Source organism: Solenopsis invicta, chromosome 3, assembly GCF_016802725.1.
Source record: "Solenopsis invicta isolate M01_SB chromosome 3, UNIL_Sinv_3.0, whole genome shotgun sequence".
NCBI classification, from domain to species: domain Eukaryota; kingdom Metazoa; phylum Arthropoda; class Insecta; order Hymenoptera; family Formicidae; genus Solenopsis; species Solenopsis invicta.
In genome coordinates, this window is record NC_052666.1 from 4,463,486 (window position 1) to 4,487,500 (window position 24,015).

General features: G+C 30.6%; 2 protein-coding genes across 3 annotated transcripts in view; one reads left to right on the forward strand and one right to left on the reverse strand.

Moving 5' to 3' along the window:
• The window catches only part of LOC113005769, a 420,425-nt gene that overhangs the window by 35,409 nt on the left and 361,001 nt on the right, over window positions 1-24,015 (reverse strand). The gene's annotated exons all lie outside the window — the stretch shown is intronic.
• Window positions 13,152-16,895, forward strand: LOC113005366 (nucleolar protein 10). Its single transcript, XM_039447436.1, has 3 exons — window positions 13,152-13,200; window positions 13,285-13,501; window positions 16,891-16,895. Exons 1-3 carry the CDS (start codon window positions 13,189-13,191, stop codon window positions 16,893-16,895), a joined length of 234 nt encoding a protein of 77 aa, XP_039303370.1. The 5' UTR covers window positions 13,152-13,188.

The following is a 24,015-nucleotide window of genomic DNA, read 5'->3' on the forward strand; positions in this document are numbered from 1 at the left end:
AACTTCATGCTATTTAGTTAACAAAATTGATAATCACAATAAATAGGTATATTAATTAGTAGAAATATATATATATATATTTCGGAGTCTGAATATGTATATTTTTTTTTGGAGTCAAAATAGATGGTACGTGTGTGTGTGTGTGTACACACACACACACACACACACACACACACACACACACACACTCGATAACAAAATTAAAGGATCACCTATTCTGACTCCGAAAAATAGGCATAATTCAAGAAAGTGTAACTTTGTAAAAAAATGTTAAAAAAACATTTTAAAGTTTGAAATCTCTAATTTTGAGATTGATAAGTCATTATATGATTTACAGATTGTTTACGAAGTTACGCGGATTTAAATAGGGCTGCGTCAAATCTCAAAATTTTTTACAAACTGTGCAAAGCTCCACGACGTGAAATAAAAATTGCATGCAATGCGGTTTACAGCATTTGAAAGCGTGAATCATTACCTTCAATTTGCGTATTTGCTGAGTGTTGAACGATTTTTTTTAACTGAGTTGTGTAACACTAAAGCAAAAATGGCCTTTTTTGTTTCAATGTTGAATAATTCAGTGAATAAAAATCGTACAACGCTCAACAAGTACGTAAATTAAAGGTAAAGGTTCAAGCTTTTAAATGCTGTAAGCCGCATTTTTGTGGAATTTTCATTTTACGTTGTGGAGATTTGCAAAGTTTGTAAAAAATTTTGAGATTTGTCGCAGCCCCAGTTAAATCAGCGTTACTTCATAAACAACCTGTAAATCATTTAATAATTTATCAATCTCAAAGTTAAAAATTTCAAAATTTAAAATATTTTTTTTAACATTTATTTACGATTATTTTTGACAAAGTTACACTCTCTTGAATTACGTCTATTTTCCGGAGTCAAAATAGGTAATCCTTTAATTTTGCTGTTGAGTGATAGATAGATAGATAGATAGATAGATAGATAGATAATAACACTCAACAGCAAAATTAAAGGATTACCTATTGCAGTGTGATAACAGTATGATAACATCGTAATAATTATATTCTGTGTGTGTATATATATGTATACACACACAGAATATAATTATTACGATGTTATCATACTGCAATCAAAGAAAGGATTACATAGTTTTTTATTGTTTGATTGGTTTATCGTATCGTCGTAATATTTGTAATATTTATAATATTTGTTACATATATAATTGAAATAATTAACAAATATAAAATCTAAAAATGTTTTAATAAACATTTAGGAAACATTAATAGAAGAAATGGACAAGCGTAAACCTTTTCTGCAATTGTCTGAGAGACAGAAACGTAGACGACTTGCAAGCGTAGCATATACTGATAGTTCTACTTCTTTATCTGAGATCGATGTAATAAACCATGATATTGATGTCGATGTAACAAATCATGACATTTATGTTGAAAGCCGCAATGTCGAAAATGAATTAGTCGCGGAAGAATCGGAAAATGAGAGTATTATTGAAACATCTGCAAGTTGCTTGTCACAAGAAGGAATGGATGAGATAGAAGATAACGATGTTAATCTCGATACAGACGAAAACGTTAATATGGAGATAGAGGAAAACATAATTAATATTGATAACAAAGAAAATTTAGTCGCAAAACTGTGCGATTGGGCACTTTTATTTGGAATAAGTCATGTAGCTTTAACGGCTTTACTCATAATTTTAAGAATTTTTTTACCTGATGAACAATTACCGAAGGATGCACGCACTTTACTGCGTACTCCTCGAAAGACCGTAATACGGAAGGTTTCACCGGGAAATTATTTTCATTACGGTTTATTAAAAGGTATTATGGATCAATTGAAAAACCATATGGATCATTCGGGAATTCTCGATAAAATTTATATAGACATTGGAATTGATGGATTACCTATAGCAAAAAGTTCAAGAAGCCAGTTATGGCCTATTCTTGGGAGAATCAGCAATACAATTGTTAAATGGAATCCATTTGTAATAGGTATTTTATATATTTACACAATATTTTATATATTTAAACGAAAAGTCTTCACGGTCATAGCTAGATTTTAATGCTGATATATATTGTATGATTTTATATACCTTTTCAAGTTGTAAGTTGATCAAGAAATAGTAATATTACGTTATTAAATTGAAAATCAGTTATTACTAAATTGATTTTCAATTTAATAAAGATAAAAAAGCTAAAAAAAGCTATTATTAAGACTTTATTTTATTAAGAAAAGAATATATTGTGTATTATTAAGAACAAAAAGATACATTGTTTAAAACACAAATTATTTGAAATACATTCAAATAACACGTTATATTCAAAGTTTTCGAAAAGAATTTTATTTTTCTTACTTAAATTTCGAAGAAATGCTGACTGTCAAAAATTACTTCGACTGTTACAAAATACATTTTTCACTGCCACAACTTCAATATAACACCGTCAAAAATATTTCCATTTTTTCGAATTGCCCCGTGATTCGAATTGCTCCGGTCTCCCCTATATAAAATTACACAATAAATATCAGCACTAAGATCTAGCTATAACGATAAAGATCTAGTTATGACAGGTTTTTCCTTTATATTGTGTATTTTCAATATCGGTACAAGTGTATTTAATATAATTTATTTATTTTTTAATGCATTGGAGGATAAGACAAAAATCATAAAAGTTAAGGTTAATAAGAAGAAATAAGGTTAATAAGACGAGCAAAAATTTAATTAATACTTAACAAGTACCTCGGTAACGCAGTAGGCACCGCATAAGTTTCATAATTAATACTTAATAATATTCAATAATACTTATTAGTACTTAATAATACTTAATACTTAATCGGAGATCTTGTGCGTTTTCTGCCTAATAACATACTCGTAGTTATTGAAATGAATATCCTATGGGTGCATAATTGTTGTAGGTGTTTATCATGGAAATGCGAAACCTTCTTCAGTTAGCGAGTATTTGAAGGATTTCATTACAGAAAGTAACAAATTGATACAAGAAGGATTTCAATATGCACAAAAACGTTACAAAGTTGTAATAAATGCAATAATTTGCGATACTCCAGCTCGATCGTATGTAAAATGCGTGAAAAGTCACAATGCACATTTTGGTTGTGGATTATGTATTCAAGAAGGCGAATATTTACACAATCGAGTTCTTTTTATGGATCTAGATAGTTTTACACGAACTGATGATAATTTCCGCTTAAGAATCTATGAAGAACATCACGTTGGAAACTCTCCGTTTGAACTAATTGGCTTAAAAATGGTGACGCAATTTCCCCTAGACTACATGCATTTATGTTGTTTAGGGGTAATGAAAAAGCTGCTTGTATTATGGTTGCGTGGGCGAGATTGCAGACTAACAGCAATAAAAATTAAAAAATTATCAGACTTTTTGGTGAATTTATCAACATGGGTACCACAAGAATTTCAAAGAAAATGCAGGAGTTTGGAAGAGTTTGAACGCTGGAAAGCAACAGAATTTCGGCTTTTTCTGTTGTACATAGGACCTGCAGCGTTAAGAACAATTTTGCCATCGCCTTATTATATTCATTTTAATGCATTAAATTGCGCTATGAGAATTCTGTGCCATCCTGTAAACTGTTTCCATAATAATCAATACGCACAAGATCTCTTAAAATACTTTGTTCAGGAATTTAAAACTTTATACGGAGAAGAGAATATGATCTACAATGTTCACAATTTAATTCATCTTTCTAATGATGTTCTGACATATGGTTCTTTAGACACATTTAGTGCATTTCCGTTTGAAAATTATATGCAAAAACTAAAGAAAATGATAAGAAAATCTCAATCTCCATTACAACAAATTTATCGTAGAATTTCGGAGTATAAAGAGAATGCGGGTCCATCTCCAGAGAATGATGTTCATTTTCCGTATATGGCAAATCCACTTCCTGAAGAAGAATTGCCATTTTCTTGTACGAGACCACATTTTAAACTATTATTTTCAAACTTTACTTTCACTCTATATAACAAGGATAATTGCGGTTTCCTAGAAGACGGAAGTATTATCGTCATGCAACATTTTGCGTACAAAAATAATGAACCTGTTGTCATAGGTCAATATTTTCGTCATAAGGCTTTACTCCCACACTATCCATGCGAATCTGCAAATTTAAACATTTTTCTTGTTGACAAAAATGGCCTTTCAGACGTATGCGTATGGCCCATTAAATATGTCAAAGACAAAGCATTTCGCATTCCTTTTGGCGACGAATTTGTCATAATGCCTTTACTACATTGCATTCACAATCAATGAAATACGAGTTAGTAACTACAATATTTTCTCTATAAAACGTTTATCTATAAAACGTTTTAATTTTTTTTATAAAACGTTTTAAATAGTATTATATAATGTTTTAGATGTATTTTGTACTTTTCTTTGAAAACTCTACGTCTGCGGTGCCGGCTTCATGGGTACGCGAAAAAGAAGGCCTGTGTTGGTGGCCACCAAAAAATGTTAATTTGTCAAAAGCAATTGCTAAGTGTACACCATACGAAGAGCATTGGACCACGCATTCCTATAAATTGTGGGGACCATATGGTAAATCGATTTATATAGATTGTTACAAAAACCTATTTCTTTAACAACTACCACTAATGAAAAATTATGATAGTTCTAATCTGGTACTACCCGATACATCCATGAACGATTTTCGTTAAATCTGGTCTAATGTGACCATTGAAAAATACACATTGAGAAATATAAAATATTCAACGTAATATTAATCCCGATTCAGGTGCCTGTTTCTATTTTTTTTTTTATTTGTGTGTAATTGTCATTTTTTAAATAATTTATTAGGGTTTTACTACAATAAAAAGATATGAATGTAAAATTAAGTTTTTCACAACTATTTTTAAAATAGATTAAAATTAATTAATGCATATCGTGCATTATTAGAAGTATAAATAATAAACGTACAAATAATAAATTATGTATGTATTGAGTAGCTCCATAAATTGTAATTGTTAATAATCTATAAAAATAATTCCGTATTTCTATTATGTTGCATCCATAATTTTAATTCATCAAATTTTTATTATGCCGCGATATAATAATAATTCTGAATTTCTATTACGTCTTGACACAATTTTCATTCATTGTATTTTTATTATGTCACGATATAATATTAATTCGATATAGAGTAATTTCTCTATACAGAATTAAAATTATGTTGAAGTATAATAATAAATCGGTGAATTAAAATTATGTCAAGACATAATAGAAAATCAGAATTATCATTATGTTGCGACATAATAATAATTCGATAAATTAAAATTATGTTAAGGCATAATAATAATTCCATGAATTAAAATTATGTAGCGACCTAAAAATAATTTCGTGTTTCTATCACGTTGCATTCATAATTTTAATTTGTGGAACTATTTTTATGTCTGTACATAATTTTAATTATTTATTGAAACTCGTAATTTTATTGAGACAATTATTTTTTTAAACATTTATATTAGAGAACATTTATATTATGCTATTAAAAAGTAAAATGGCTTGCCATACTGGACTGTCTCCATAGAGAAATTCAATATTTGTTTATTACACGTAATTACATTGATTTCTTATCGCTATCTTACAATATTGAATTTCTGTATGGAGACAGCCCAGTTACTATTACTTTATTGTTGTTAACATTTTATACCTTATTAGATAATTATGCTACTGCGAAACAAGCGGAGCGAGATTCGATAGAGTGGTCGACGGCAGACGAAAATATTGTTAATATGGCACCAAAATTTGCGGCCAAAAAAGTAAGCACAAACAAATCAAGTCAGGTCAAGTCTCGCAAAGTTTGCTCAAACGAAAGTAGCGGCGAAGAAAGTTGTGACCCAGGTATCCTTATATATCCTTGTTTTTATCCATTTCCCTACAAACATATTTCATCTCATCTCCTTACATTCCTGAACTGTAAAACATTTTTAAAAATTACAAATTAAATGTGTACTCGAATATGAAAAAAAATATTTATATGAAAAAAAAATTAAAAATATTTATAATATTTATTATATTTATATTTATAATATTTATAATATTTATTATATTTATATTTATAATATTTATAATATTTATATTTAATATCAAATATTTTTATTTTTTTTTTACTACACATAAATATTTTGTTTTAGCAATTATATATAATTTTATAATATAATGCAATTCCCATTTTGTAACTATAAATAAATCATAACTTCCGTAATATTTCTTTTGTTTTATTGAGATATACATTTTTTAATATGAATACAACTTAATTCCTGAGTACATGTATACTTTGTGCGTTTGCAACATCGATCAAATTGTTATATAGAAATATTTTTATTTTTATTGTATAATATTAATATTATTAGTAATTACGTAATTAATTAATAAAATGAACATATTCTTGTTCAAATATCGATTGATGAAGTATTTATATTTTTAAGATAAACGCAATAAACGAAAATTGAAGAATTTGCCTCCGGCAAACTATGTAAACGAGAAGAAAACATCTGAACAATTAGGTAAAATATTAATTTATTCTCTACTTTACCTTTATGTAAAAATTTTCGCGTGCATACAGAGTGAGTCTTGTAAGTCCCTCGCCTCTCTGAGCCTTGCCTGTTCCCTAGGTAGGGGCCCTTACAGGGTGCTATCACCCGGGCCAGGTGAACCCTGATTTTTTATAGAGGTGTTACTCCTCTATCCCTCCTCCTTCCTCCTCTCTTGTGTGATGAGGTCCCAGGCTTGGGAAAATACTGTATATAATAACATAACATAAATATAGTAATAATTAAAATTAAAATGTCAACAAAAAAATTTTTATTCTTTATTATTGTGTCTCATCAAGACTGAGTTTCTGAAACATTACTTGAGTTCACCCTGACATTTTTAACATTTTTTATTAATAAATAATATTTCTTAATAATATTTCTTAATAATATTTCTTTATAATATTTCTTTATTTAATATTTCTTATATGATCATTAGGATTTGCCAGGTTGAGGATAGAGGAGAAGAGGGTAATATGGCACCCATTTTCATTTTATTGAATCATTTTGTTCATAATTAATAATTTCTATTGAAACTTGAACGATTACATTCGTCAAAGTGTTGTTTGACAGATTCTAAGCTCAAAGTAATAAGATATTTATTATTTAGGACGTGATTTATAAAAATCTAATGTACTGCATAATCGATGGCAGAAAAAAAGTGGTTGTAATATGGCTATCTATAAAAATAATTTTAAAAAATTAGTTTAGTTTAAAAGAAACACAGTATCTTGTTACAAAATTATATATTTTTAATTTTCCGTTGTTTAGAATTTTCCTAATTTAGAATTTGCTTGTGTTCAGAAACTTTAGAAATACCATTAGAAATTTTGTTAGAAATATCATTTTATCCCTATTTAACATGAAACAACAAGCATAAAATAATGTCTCTAATGTTTCTAAATATCGCTCTCTAGAATGATAATCGATTTATCGAAGAAATATTTTGATATAAAAATTTCGCTTAAAAAACCATATTAATGAAATTCCATGTTATTGTTTTAACTTTGTATAACTCGAAATGTGTGTAGCTGAATAAAAAAGTAAATAACAAAACAACACTCAAGTGTACGTACATTCGTATGATAACACTCAAGTTTAAAAAGTAATGAGAAAGTATGAGTAATTAAAGTTTAAAGGTGTACCTTGAAAAAATTTAGAAGTGCTCAAAAGTAAGAATGCCTTATAACAATTGTTAGTCATTACGTATTGGCATATTAGCAAAAAACGGCGGGCTACTAAACGAATAACTCTATAAGCAATTGTTACGTCACCTAATAACGGAAATAGGGATACCATATTGTCGACAATAGCCATAATACCCTCTTCTCCTCTATGTAACATAACCTCAAACTGGCAAAAGGCAGAGAAGACAGATTTAATTTACAGACTTATTATATATTGAGGAATAATATATAAATATTTAAAAAATGAAAATTATTGGCCTACCTGTTAATGATAATTGATTCCATTCGAGATTTGTATAACTTCCAACATCGTAGACATTGTAGATCGACGCCCTTAACCTAGGCTGCTTTCCTTTTAGAGAACACTTTGGATACAGACGGACACACGTCGCTTTCCATTTACAATTTGATACTCAGGTTGTATTCCGTTTTTACTGGCAGTAAATGTGACGTCATGACAGTATGTACACTGTCACAACTGTTCTAATATTACTGCATTACTGCCAGCATTGCTACAGCATCGTATTTTGGAACAGCAGTGATCATATTGTAGCTACCTCACCTTGGAAGCTGCAGTAGTCACAGTGGCAATATGGCTACTATTTATGACGTCATTGAAGTTACTAAATGCTATCGCAGTGCGCTGCGTGCCAATAATGGAACGGATTTTTCACCACTGCCAGTACTGGCAGTTATATCGGAACACAGCCTCAATCGACACTTTTTGTGTTCTACCCTACTCACACCTACTCAGATTGTGTTCCGATATAACTGCCAGTGGTGAAAAATCCGTTCCGTTATTGGTACGCAGCGCACTGCGACAGCATCTAGTAACATCAATGACGTCATGAATGGTAGCCATATTGCCACTGTGACTACCATGCAGCTTCCAAGGTAAGGTAGCTACAGTGCAATATGGCTCCAATGCTGTTCCGAAATACGATGCTGTAGCAGTGCTGGCAGTAATGCAGTAATATTGGAACAGTTGTGACAGTGTACTGTCATGACGTCACATTTACTGCACTGCCAGTAAAAACGAAACATAGCCTCAGGAGGAGAGTCTGAGCAGTGATGCCGTTGAGGCGCCAATTTGCAGCCACCGAGTGCAGAAGTAACAGCACCCGAGGCATTCTCCCTCCACCAGCGAGTGCAGTTTCTTTTGCACTCGGTAGCTGCAAATTGGCGCCTCAATGTTTTTAACTAAAGAATGCATGTGCTAATGCGCTTTCAGTGCTTCGCGCAAGTTGTGAACAACTTATTTTCGAATCTATATTTATATAGCTTTTTTCCTTTTTTGGGGGGATCCCGAAATATTTCGGTCGATTTCGGGGCGATTTTTCGGTCACCCTATACAGGGTGATTATTAATGACTGTTCCCACTTTTTACCATAGGATCACGCATTTGTAATTTCTAATATAATAATATGTTAGAAATACGTATCCGTCGGTAAATCATGCTCCAATGGTAAAACGTGGAAACAGTCATTAATAATCACCCTGTATATACAAATTAATCATCTTGAAATTAGGTAGACACAACTCATCTTTTGATAAAACGTTGACAGAGGAATTAAGACTCACCATGTATATGTTGCATATAAAAATACTATAAAAAAATGTTTTCACCCACTTTTTTTATATTATTATTATGTAGTAACTTTAATAATTAACATTCTAATAAAAAAAATATTAATAATAATAGCAATAATAACAATAATACTACTACTAATAATAATAATATAATAGTAGTAATAATAATAATAATAATAATAATAATAATAACAACAACAACAATAATTCTAAAATTCTAATAAAAATAATTTTAAAAATTACGCTAAAATTTGAAAATAAGAAGTAAGTAGAAATTCTTTACATTATGAATATGGTTAAAAAAAACTAATTAAAATTACATAAACAAATCGATTTATGTATCGACACAGTGAATGATATGCACATCTTTTGACCACACGAACATACATGCGTATGTATGCGCGTCCATGTGATTATAGGAGTAATACAATGAAAATTCTTGTATCATAGATTCAAATTATGAGTCCAGCGATAAGTCCTGCAGTGACGATGATAATGATGATATTGACTCAAGTCAGTCGAGCGATAAGCAAGCGAGTAAAGTTATTAATAAAAACAAAGGTATGTTACAATAAAATATTAAATAACGTTATCTAATATTAAAATATTAAATAACGACAATGTATAGATTATACATGGCGTTATTTGTGTCCTTTTTAGGCAAATTATTAAAATTACGGCCAGAAATGTTAAGCTTTACCATTTTTTCTCTTTCAGTGTCGTCTGATAATTTGCCTTTGCAAAAAATGGCCAAGTGTTCTTGTTGTGGTAATAAAAATATCTACTTCTCCTTCAAATCTTTAGACCGTTCTTATATAATTATACATTAATTTGGTGTTACAGAGCATTGTCGACGGGAACAACAAGAACGTTTCCTAAAACTAGAAAAGAAAATCAATTTTCTGATTGAAGTGGCTCGAACGGGAGAAAACCGATCACAAAATCGGCAGGATGAGACAGATGCGTTGCCGGATTTTTATCTCGAATCTAAGAATGCAGTAGATGCATTTGATAAGAAATTATCGTCCACTAAAGTTTGCACACAATTTGTGAGTATATCTTACGTTCTATTGTTCTAATCTACGTTCCTTAGAATGTTTGCTTATATTTTTATACCTCTCCCTTTACATTTGACTCACACTTTACCCTTTATTTTCGTCAATGTTTTACTTATATAAATAATTTTTCCACACAACATTACATTTTCGTAACTTTACATGTGTAAGCTATGTAAACTGTCATTTTCTCTCTTTCGTTAAATTGATTAAACCATTCTACAAAATAAATGCCTCACAAACTATTAGCGAAATTATTAATTACATTATCTTATTATGTTACAGAAACGCTTTATGATTAGAATTGGTGGCAAAAGTGCTACCAAACACGTGGCCAACATCCTAAGTGCCATCTTTTCGGATGAGTTGGCTCGTGATTATTCATGGACGGGGCGCAGAAATACATTTGCTTTTCGCAAATTAAAAATGTGTAAAACTCTTATTGGTATATCATTTATCTCTATACATATATGTGTTATGCATATATCATTATTGTGTATACATTTAATTAATGAATGATGTATTATAATTTTACAGATACGGTTTTAAAAGAATACACAAATGCAACGCAAGCAGAAGTAGAAAAATCTGTTATGGTATGGTTCCATCATGCTGGAGACAGACATAAAAGGAAGATAGGATCCACGCAATAAAACATATTAGTTGTTAGACAGCGCTGCCATTCAGTCAGTAAAGTAACTTTTTGTTACTTCTTTTTACGAGTCACTATATTACTATTGTCAAAAAAAGTTACTATTATCACCTTTTTTGTTATGAGTTAACATAAAATTTGCAAATTATGAGCGAAAATGGTTCATTGACGAGCCAATCAAAATTGTCCTATGGCGAATTCTTATTTTGAAGTCTCTAGTCTTCTAAGATATCCAATTAAATTCACCATCATCTACAGTTCTTTCTCATACATTTAAAGAATACGTTTTCCTTTGTTGCATTTTAAAAAATGTAATTTTCATTAGCTAATATATTTATCTTTGTTTTATCTAGTTAATAATAATGTTCATTTTTTATTATTATAAATAGTTTATTGTGTTTAATATCTTTTAGTGTTTTGTTCAATTTTTATTTTATTATGTTTAATCAAATTACATTTTTTATGTATTATCTAATAAAATTACAACAAAAATGTATTGTATTTTGTCATTTAAGCTTCTTTCTGCTTTTTATTTATTATAAATTTTTAAATGATCGATGCTACGAAAAATTTTGCTACATGTTAAAGCTACACAAAAGTAGACCCTAAAGAATAAGAGTTTTTTTTTTGCTCAAATCTTAATTACGTTGAAAATTTGATGAAAAGTATAGTTACTGTTTTATGCCTGAAAAATTTTACATTTGTCACTTTTTCTGTCTAAAAGTAATCACTATTTTACTTTTTTTAAGTCACTGTCTCGATGGCACCAATGATGTTAAATAAAAATGTTAAAAATTAAAACTTTATTACATTAACAATTTAATACATTTTATTATATATTTTATCACAAATTTGAATCATACATTGTTTTTTTAACATAATAAGATAACATTTTTTAATAAAAATTATATGAAATTTATTTAGTATGTGTAAATTATTTTAAAATAATAAAGTGAACTTAAATTAAGCTTCCTATGAACTGGAATGAAGCTCTCAGGGAGCTCTTAAAAGCGGACGTAGGCGCTCCTGGGAAGTTTATATGGAAGCTTCCCGCGAACTCAAATAATGTTCACAAAGAACTAAAAAAATTGATTTTTAAGTTTCCTGCGAGCTTAAATTAAGCTTCCTGTAAATTTAAATAAAGCTCCTATGGAGCTCCTACGTCCTCTTTTGAAAGCTTTTTGAGAGCTTCATTTAAGTTCGCAGAACACTTAATTTAAGTTCGTGGGAAGCTTAAATAAAGCTCCCAGAGAGTTTAAATGAAAGGGAGCTTAAATGAAGCTTCTAGAGAGCTCTCAAAAGCGGACATAGGAGCTCCCAGGGAACTCTGTGCGAGTTCTTTTGAAGCTTAAAATGAAGCTTAAAAAAATTTGATGAGTTCCCTGAGAGCTCCCTAGGAGTTCCCTGTGCTATGTGGGCAGTTGCGAAATTACGTACTGTGAATGAAAGATGGCTGGGTTAGAAATTGTTAGGTTAGAATTCGTCACCTAGTAAGGAATAATAAGGGTCGTCATAATGTCCACAGAGTCCGTTTGGGGCCGTCTATGTTTTCGGACATTTTCTGATGCGCTATATTTTTGTGCCTGTCGATTGCATCACAATCGGCCGCCGGAACGACAATTGTTGTTCTGAGCATTGAAAGCTAGATATATAATTTGGTTATTATGGTCAAATCGTCCTCTCCACGCTGATAACTGGGGACGGGTACCAACAAAGTTCAAGAAGAAGTAATGTTCACAGTCGCCATAATATCCTAACCTAACCTCTTTTTTTTTAACTTGAACGTATTATCACACGAATGTGTATACACTCAAATGTATTTAATTTAACTTTTTAGTTGGTTGTACACAGTCTGAGGTATACAAAGTTAAATAATAATATGAGCTAAACTGACTTTTTTTTATATATATTTGACGTTACAGATACAAAAAAAAAAATAAAAAGGAGTCAGTTATGGCGATCAAAAATGTCGAATTAGACGGCAACAAAGATTACAAAATCTACTTTCAGACAATGCTGAAAATCAACGAAATATGTCACAAGCCGTACAACAGCAATAGGCACAACAGCAACTGGCACAACAGCAACAAGCACAACAGCAACAGGCACAACAACAACAGCAGCAACAACAGCCTCAGCTAATGCCATGATATGCAGCGTCAAGTAATATTATAAATATAATTTTATAAAAAAATATTCCATAAATATTTGATATACACATGTATACATAAATTCTTTTTCTTTTAGCCAGCAGAAAATGTAATGCCAGATGTTAGAGAAATGTGGCAAGAATTACAAATGCTGCGACAATTATATTATCAAGATCACGAAGGTATGAGGCTAATAAGAGATGGTATACAACAAATTAATATAAATGAACCGGAACGAGGACGAAGACGAGGTCGAGGACGAGGTCGAGGACGAGGACGAGGACGAGGACGAGGACAAAGACATATAACACATCGTTCAATAAGTCCCGAGACTAACCCAGAGATAACGCTAGTAGTACCAAGCTGGCCACGTTTCCCTAGAATGCGAACCTTCACATGAAACGTGTACAAATTTCACGTCGATCGGACCACAAACAGCTGAGTTATTGAGGTTAGAGCAAAGTCACTTTGTAATTTGTAAACGGCTTCCAATGGCCTACCCGAACGTTCCGCATCGTTTGTGTCCGTACGACCACGTTTAAACTCAGCATACCAACGACAAATCGTTGATTTAGATGGAATTTACCCATTAAAAAACAATGCTTTATCAACACGCGAAACTAAATTTTTTTCCATTTTTCAAACAAATTACAAAGTGACTTTGCTCTAACCTCAATAACTCAGCTGTTTGTGGTCCGATCGACGTGAAATTTGTACACGTTTCATGTGAAGGTTCGCATTCTAGGGAAACGTGGCCAGCTTGGTACTACTAGCGTTATCTCTGAGGTTAGTCTCGGGACGAGGACGAGGACGAGGACAAAGACATATACATATATATAAAGGACCCGTTTATATGACTAACTAATCAGCATTAAAAACTTAATAAATATTTGGAAACAACATTTGTATTACGCATGTACAAATTTATGTACAAATATATATATATATATATATATATATATACACATATATATTATATATCTTAAATATTTTAATCACGTAATTGCTTTATTTCTAAAATGTGTTAGAATGAATAATTAATTACAAAAAGAATCAAATATATTTCGATATATTAAATAATTTAACAAAATTATATTATTGATTATTGTAGAGTTAAGAAAAGATTTAAAAGATAATAAGAAGATAGGAATAACAAATAAAACACATTATAACATTAATAATCTTTACTAAAAAATTATTCTTCAATACATATTTTACAATTATTTGATTACATTTTATATTACTAAAAATTGCTTAATGTCATGGAGAATATGCTTTTGATCCGAGCAAATTATGTTTACAAATATTACATAAAAGTAAATTTAATATTTAATTTCTTGTTTTATTCTAATGAGATTGAAATATAATACAATCAGTTAAACTTTAATTAACAATCAATCAATTAAATTTTAATTAACTTTAACTTCAATTAAACTTTAATTACTATTAGTAATATCTGTAATACAGTCTCGTTTCTATACAGTTACATTAAAAGATGTGTAGTTCACACAATATTGAGTGACAAGCATTTGAAAGATATATTTATTTTTTAAAGAGAGAAATGGAACATTAAAAATCTACTAAATTTAATTCATTATTAGTATGCTATAATAAATTTTCCAACATTAAGTATTTATTATTTACAAGAATTTTTAACGTAATTTTTGTATTAAGCAACGCAATTGCTGTTTTCTTTTTGTATACGTATTTCTAAAAAAAAACCCTTTCATTTCTTTTCAGCCCGTTTCTGCCAATGCAGATTAACTTTAATCTCGGTTTATCTTACCTTCTATTTTTTTCAAAAATCCTAAGAATTAGAAAGAAATAGAAAATAAGTTAAACCGAAATTAAAGTTTATCTACATTTGTAGAAATGAGATTTAGAACTATATAAATATTTATAAATGATTATTTAAAAGTGTTAATAAAATTTATTATACAAGCTGTTATACATTTTAGATTGTTTCACGTATATGAACTTTTAAATGTCTTTCACCTACTTGCAGTGCACTGTAACTTTATTTTATAATTAATCATCTTATTTATTTACATAATATTAACAGCAGTTCACGCATTAGCGCGACTTCTATCTGAAGGACGTCTTATAATTATTACATTACTGTTTTTTTATTAAATTAACAGTAGTAAATGTTGCATTTAATTATAAATGTTCTAACTTAGTAGAAATCAAAAATTTTAACATATCTGAATCCTTCTAATACAATCAATGCTTATTATGCAAATAATTGATTAATGTCTGCATATATAGACTACATGATATGAATAGCAGTTCGCGTTTTTATACGCGACTAATTCCTGAAAGAATTTAAAAATGAATAAATATTTCATAAATTTTCAAGTTATTAATTATTAAATTATATTAAAAAATTGCTATAAAAATTTTAAATAATTACTTTCAGAAATTATCAATGCTTATACAATCTTCTCCATGACTTTTTCTCTAATATTTACAAAATTATTTTTATATTTGTTTGTATCTGAGCTTTCCAAAATTTCAGAAAAAATATTTAAAAAAGATTTATAAAACAAAAATTCATAATAATTTTAATAAATTTATTGTTTTTATATATAAAATGAAATATGCGATGGATAACAAATATAAAAATATATTTATTAATTTCATAATTATATAAAATATAATTTTTATTAATCACATATTTCATTCTACGTATAAAAATGAATATTTATACTGCATATAAAATAATATGTGGACAAGCAACATATTTATCATTTAAGGTTGTTTCTGAATCCTTACAATCATCATACTGTACTCATTGGTTATTTTTTCGGTGACATATTGCAGTATAATGTCCAATATCTTTCTCGTTAGAATGTCTTGTTCACGTCGAAGGTGATTTATAATTAATGATTCCTACCAGACTGTGTTCCTCTTTCAAAAAAGAAAACATAATCTTTCGTGGAATATCTTCCAATTTAACATTTAATTCTTGATCGTTATTTGAGTATATCTCAAATATGAGAAAATAGCCTGAAAATAAAGTAAAATAATTTATAATTTTTATTTTTCTTTATTATTAATAAAAATAACGCAATTAAATCAATACATACCTGTATGTATAATCGATGTAATTTCTAAACCATCACAGTTTGTTTTACAGCAACGTTGTGGTTGTAAAATAATGTTTCTCTAATTGAACAAAATCCTTCCGGATTAATGTGTCAATTTGAATATTTACTACTGGAAGTATTTTCAATCTTTCCAGGCAACGTTTAGAACATCTGGATACTTCTCGAAAAGTTGGACATTCTGCAAATAATTTATTACACAAGAAACCAACTGTTACTTGACAATCTATTAATATGCAATTATTTGGTAAAGTATTGCCTGAAAATATCTTCATTAGAATTTCGGCACGTAATCTGTAAGATAATGTACGTACACCGTAAGATACCATATCACAGATTAATTCAAAAAAGATGTTATTACATTCATTATTAATTAAATCTTTGACTTTATCTTTATCGAGATATGCAGCGATAAATAGTTGCAAAATACTATCAAAAGCACATGTATTTGTAAAAGAATACTTTTTTTTCTGAACTGTATGTAACTGCTTTAATATTTAAATTTCCACCATTTTTAATAATAGGTATTTTACGTATATTTTTATCTAATAAAAACTCATTTTCGATACTCATTCTTTGTAAATATCTGCCTTTAGATTGAGATTCTGTTGCCGCAAGACCACGCCAATCTTCCTCTTCTCTTGATGCAATTATATTTTGAACATCTGTCCTCTGGCAATTTTTACAAATTCTTTTCTGTCCATATCCTTCTTCTCCAACTGGGGCAGAACATGCACATTTTTCTGACATATATAACAGACATGTGCACCACTTGGATGGTCTCCATTTTTGCATGCTAGACATTCAGTTTCTATATCTTCATTAACATTATCCGCTGTGGTAATATTTATGCTGTTTATTGGTTCTATCACATCTTCTGTATTTTTTTCCTTGTCCTGAAAATTAATATCGGTTAATTTTATACGACCACTTATAAATGATATATGTTTCGTAACAAATTCATCTACTCTCATTTGTTCTGTTTTCAAAAATATGTTCTTGATAATATTGAAATCACTCTCTATTGAAGCGCTACTGGCTGGAATTCTTTCATATCCAAATTTATCTCTGCATATACATGACCACATGGGTATCAATTTTATATCTTTTAAGGGGATGCTAAAGCGACAGACGAACTCAATCGAGATCGATAATATAGATTTCCGTAGAATTCTGTTAAGGCGAAGACCGAACTCCGCGAGTACTGCGACATCTACGCGAAACTAAAAATGTCGATAATGTCAACATTTCTATTATCACATTTAGCACGGATGCATACCGTAGCGAGAGAAACATTGGTCTGCGCTACATGAGCAGCATAGTGGGGAGAATGTAGCGTGCAGTGTCGTTTACGTAAATACGGCATGTTTAGACCATTCTAAAGGCGGATTTCGTGTGAGAGAAAGAATCGGATTTCGTGTGAGAGAAAGATCTCGTGAAAGAATATCCGTTTTATTAAATCTCTCTCTCTCTCTCTCTCTCTCTCTCTCTCTCTCTCTCTCTCTCTATGTATATATAGATCCATAAATTTAATTTTCTTGTATCGAAATATCATCAAAACTAACAGAACAACAAATCTTTTTGTAAATTTTTAGCAACAAACAAAGAAAAAATATAATTAATTCTGCTCACTTTGTTTTGATAAGTTATTGTTATTTCATAGTATAGAATTTTGATCCTCAGAGGCAAATTGCTCGGATAATTGAAACAAATTCAAATTTTACTTTTTAAAATGACGTTTTATTTATATTTATATTATGTCACGTTTACAGAATATAAATATAAATTAGTAATAAAAATATACTTTTGATTTTTACTATAACAATATTCAAAAAGATAACTATGTCTCAAATGTACTATAAAACGTAAAATTATATTACAAAATCGTGTTAGACAGTAGAATGGGCCCCTCCAGCGCCCATTCCCGTGAGACGCAACCAATCTTTCTTCGTCTCTCCAACATTTACCAATTGAGACATTTGTTATATGAATGGCAGCGTTTGTTATATGAATGATCAGCTTACGTTAACATCTGTGGCAATTATTTGAAAACAGCTTGCTCCAGATGAACGCTCCTGGTATTTTTTTACAACTATCTACCCTACTTTGCTGCAAAACTGCTGTAAATCTTGACAAATTCTGCCAGCAGGATGTTATGATATATTTTCTCATTCTGCTCAAGCTTTCCGAAAGATTCAGTAAAGCAGATTCTTGCAAAAAACTTACACGTATCTGCTTTAAGAATTGCAGAATTCTGTTTACAGACTGCAGTTACGGGAAGAATCTGCTTCAACCAAGTTCGATTTTTGCAGCAAGTATCTGCAAATAGTTTATTTGCATGCAAATTGCACGAACATTGTTTTACTGACAGACTGTTAGTAGGAGCGCATTGAGAATAATTTTTTGCACATTTAACCCAATTTTGCTGCAAACTGCACGCGGATTCTGTTCTACAGAAAATGCTATTAGGGTAGTTCACGATGAATGCCTCTGACAATTACTGAAAAAGTTACTTTCTGAATATTATAATACTTTTGTGAATAAAAATAAGTACATTTATTTGCTGGGAAACGGCATTAATTTATTATTTTCTATAATTTGGACAAAATGTTGTCTCATACATTTCATGTCCGCTGAATATTTTTCATTAGAAGGATTGCCTCCTAAAGCTATAGTCGTAGCGAAAGCTGCAGCATAAATTCCACAACTTGTGCCATCAGATTGAGATTGAACCTTTTCAAATATAATATCACTTTGGCTTATGTTCGGATAACGAAGATGTATATAATTTCTTTCCTCGGCAACCAACTTATCGTATGTACAGTAAGATAAACTGTCATACACATGAAGTCTGTTACCATCAAAAAATATACATCGCCAGTGGTCACTGCAATTTCCTCCGATTATTTGTATACTTTTATTGCTTTGACTAGCTTCAATCATGTCGGGAAAAGCTATATATAGCACATTTTGCGTTTCATAATCAGATGTTTCTCTTACAACGCGTAACAATTGTGCTAACGATACATCGTCTAATTTGCTATTTATAGGCAAGACATTTCTTTTCACATCTGAGATGAGAGGAATATCTTCATCTAGATATTTTTTTACACTTGCAACCTGTTTATCTGTTACATTTTGCTTCTCGCTTGTATTAATAATAACACAATCATCATCTTGCTCTATATTTTGAGCAACTGCAGCAGCAGTTATTGCTGCTTCTGTAAGCAAAATGTCACATTTTAAGCTTTCTTTTTTTAAGCTATTTTCATTTTTTATTGTGTTTCGTCTAACATTTTTTGCTCGAATATTTCTTTTTTTACATGCCTCTTCTTGCGCTTCTATAATATAATTTGGATTTCTGATAGGCATACGCCTATTATGGCGACTATCCAAAATTTCGGGAAGCATGCACTTATTATAAAAGCGCAATAAGGCAGGCAACATTTTATTATTCCAAAAAGCAATATCTCTATTTACACGCGTTATTTGTATGCTTTTCGGTGTGCATATAGCGAAAATGCAATATTCTCGCCGCGTTATGTTCAATTGTCCCTGAATTTGATAATAAAATCGGTGATTCCGATTCATTTCATGACGATTCTTTTTATCAAATATGCCCTTCAATGGAGGTAATGTCTCTATGGCTTCTTCCGCAGTCAAATGTTCAGCTGATAGAGGGCATTTAATTTCTATCAGACCATTTTCATCTATAAGACCATCAGGAGAAGCACCAAGGCATGGATTTTCATAATCAATGAATAATCCGCAAGGCTGTATATTTTTGTTCAATTTTGCAGCTAGCTTTTTTATCTCTACTTTTTCTTGTTCACGACCATATCTCATGGCCGCGGTATCAACAGACGGAGGATACAAAATATTTTTCACCGTTGTTGCGCAAGAAGTTGTCGGTCTCATTTTGCATACGTTTCCGAAATTTGAGGCTGTCAATCTTTCACGTCTCAACGCTAACCATAGCTCTGATTCGCTCTGTTCTGTTATATTTCGTTCAATTTGCTTCCAGTTATTTGCATCCTCGAACAACTTTTCAAAATGTTTTTGTCGAAATTGTTCGAATACATCTTCTGGAAGATCTGGTTTTTCTGACTGCGGGCCATAATTATGATCTGTCCCTGAGTTTCGTTTAAATTTTCTTTTTCTTCCATTTATTTCTCGACATTCTTTGATTCTAGCAACTTTTATTTGTCGTTGCTTCTCCAGTTTCTCGACCATAGGAGGAACAGCTTTATTTGTACTTTTGTGCAATTCTGTAAGAACTTGCTGCGTATTGTACTGTAAAACTGCTGCTGCAATTTTAACATTATAAGAATCTCGTGCGCCACAAAATACACGCTTTCCGCCAAGTACTTTGCAAACGTTCGAAAAATACGCTTCTGCAGCGTTATTATTGACATCTATTAGTAAGCTGTCAGAATAAACACTTAGATATTTAATTGCATCCTCTATTTTTGGATAGAGACCGTGTAATTTCAGAAACGGAACATAATTTTTGTTTGTTTTACAGTCATTTACGCAGTTACGACCGCGTTCCTTACATCGTTTATGCTCACCGAACACATGGCTAGGAATATTCAATATGTCGAATCGTAATTCCTTCGCCCTATAATGTCCGGGTTGCTCTTCTTTTTGTCGTAAAGAAACTGCTTGTATTACCTCGTTGGATATGTTTGAAATATTATTTTTTACGACATTTCTTAATTCAACAAAACCACGCTTTCTTTCCGTTTTTGGTTGAGTCGTTGCAGCTACGGTTTCTAACTTTTTACGCAAATTACGATGCAGATGGTTCTTGCATTCTACTTTTTTTACCGTTACTATCTGTTCGTGATATGGATCATTGTCTCTGATACATTGATATACATTACTGTCACCGTCAGCAATAATTGTTCTGTACATCAATCCATGCTGTTCAAGGCTACAGTTGAAACCCTCTGCAATGATCTCGCTTTCCATACGTGTGGAACTTGCGTTGCGGTCAAAATTTTTATAGCATTTATGAGCTTTTGGTTCACAACCGTTTCGCTCTGCTAAATCGCATATTGCACAATATTTATTGCGGATACCGATAAAGAGAACTTTCTTTGTGCGATAACCAATTATGGCACCAACACCGGAAAGTGAATCGTAACCTTTGCCATACGATCTCTTCATCCAACTACCATCCGCTACAACAGTTATGTACGGAATATTATTAATTACTTCATTTTTCTCTATGGCAAGTTGTTTTTCAATCTTGCCTGCCATTTCCATGTTTTCCGTAACAGTTTTTACGAAATCATCGTGTACTTTTCCACGATATTTTATGTAAGTTACTTCGGACATGCAAGAAATATTCATCCCCGCACATATCTCTTTAAACGTTGAGAAACCAATTCCGGTTGTAACTGTTGTAGCTACAGCAGCAGTGTTGATATCTAACTTATCATGTTCTCTGGGTTCTGACCAAATGCTGGTTTCATAATTGCACATTTGGCATTTATAAAACACTTGCGTCAATAACCCTTTTTTACAATAATTTACGGGTACCCAATCATCGAACGAGCAGTCTATTCCTCGCTTATGATCCTTATATGACCTGCGTTCCTCTCTCAATAGGAACGCCAGGTCGACAACGCAACGACCTTCAGGCAAGTTCTCTTGGATACGACCTACATCCAGAACACCTGTATTATCCACAACATATGTTGCATCATTTTCGCAGTTGACGACCTTTTTATACGTATCTTCTATAGGCATTGTATTTATTATACCAGTACCGTCAGAACAGACGCCTTTGGTATTTATTATACCAGAACTTACGCTATGTATTCCTTGGGTATTGAGCTCCGAATATACCAGGTCGGAAGTAGTTTGACTGTCTACTGACCCCTGAAAAGCGATACATGTATCTTCAGCGTTTTTTGTATCAGTACTTTCTTTTAAACTCTTCATTAACTGCCGCCTGCAAAAAATAATAAAAATATTAATACTCAAAATTTATTAATAGTGTATTTTGTTACATAAAATAATTTTGTTAATATGTAAAATCAGTGAAAAATCAAAACATTCCTTTGTTATCACATTTAATCAAAACTTACGGTCCTGTTAAAAATGATTTATATTTATAAAAATTTTTATATTTTATTTTACTAGTACAGTAAATGCGTCCATTATTCACATTTACAATAAAGTATTATTACAAACTATTATTACAAACAAGGTCTGTTAAAATAAACGCCTGTAATTTTTTTTACCAGAAATAAAATAGTACCGTTATGTGAGATCTATTAGTTGTCAGAATAGACGCCTTTGGTAATTATTATACCAGTACCGTCGAAATAGACGCCTTTGGTATTTATTATACCAGTACCGTCCAAATAGACGCCTTTGGTATTTATTATACCAGTACCGTCAAAATAGACGCCTTTGGTATTAATTATACCAGTACCGCCAAAATTATTATATCAGTACCGTCAAAATAGACGCCTTTGGTATTTATTATACCAGTACCGTCCAAATAGACGCCTTTGATATTTATTATACCAGTACCGTCAAAATAGACGCCTTTGGTATTTTTTTTGTATTTTTTTTTATACATGCATATAGTACAAAGAAGTAAAAAGATCAGACAAGAATATATAACAAAAATCCCATTGTTATACTTCAAATGAAAAAGCTCGTCTAATAACTTTAATTAACTCTCCATTTTAACAAATTACGGATAAGATTACGGAATAAGAAAATTGTGTTGTAATTACTGCAATCAAAAGACTAGTGTGCACTACTTGCTACGCAGCCATTTTGTGTCAAAAAAAGGAAAATAATAATTTTTAATATTTCACTGTATCTGTACTATAAGTGCAATTAATATTCAATTAGTTATTTTAGTAATATTTTTTACTATTACGTATATAACATACACTAATAATTTTATTTATATTCAATCATTTAATCGTATATATGAATTAATTATTCGACAAAGTAATGTATAATGTTAAATTTTATATATAAAAGTACTAGAAGCATAGGTTTACAGTATTCGCGTTCAATAAAATAAATAGCCATATACAGTTTATTTCCATTTTCCGAACTACTACAAAAATCCTTCTGATCTTTTCACTTCTCATTCTTTATATCAAGATTTACAAACTAATATTTCTCACATAACGCTACCATTTCATTTCCAATAAACATGGATGGTGTTTGAATGGATTATTTATACGTATCATACACCATCCATGTTTATTGAGTTGCTCTTATTATTCATCTATTATTAACACGTAACGCACACTTTGGGACATTTGTCACAGTTTTTTTACTTTTCTTGTTAGTTTATTATTTATTTATTAGGTATTTTAAATAATTATACATACATATATATATATATATATATATATATATATATATGGGACACCCGGTATATATATATATATATTAGGATATATATATATATTAGGATAGTCCCAAAAAATCGACTATTTTTTTTTCATGTGCTTCACTGGAAATTGAAAGTATATGTTGCAAAAGTAAATTTCCTTTTTTATTAAGTTTTTTTAAAAATGTTTTACAGGTTGCTGTAGTCATTTAAACACGAAAATCGACGTAACATGCTATTTTAATTAATAGATTCATACAGGGATAATCGACTATGATTGACTAATTTCTTACGGTTACGACTATTATAAACCAACTTTTAGGGATATTATTTATGCTGGTATACA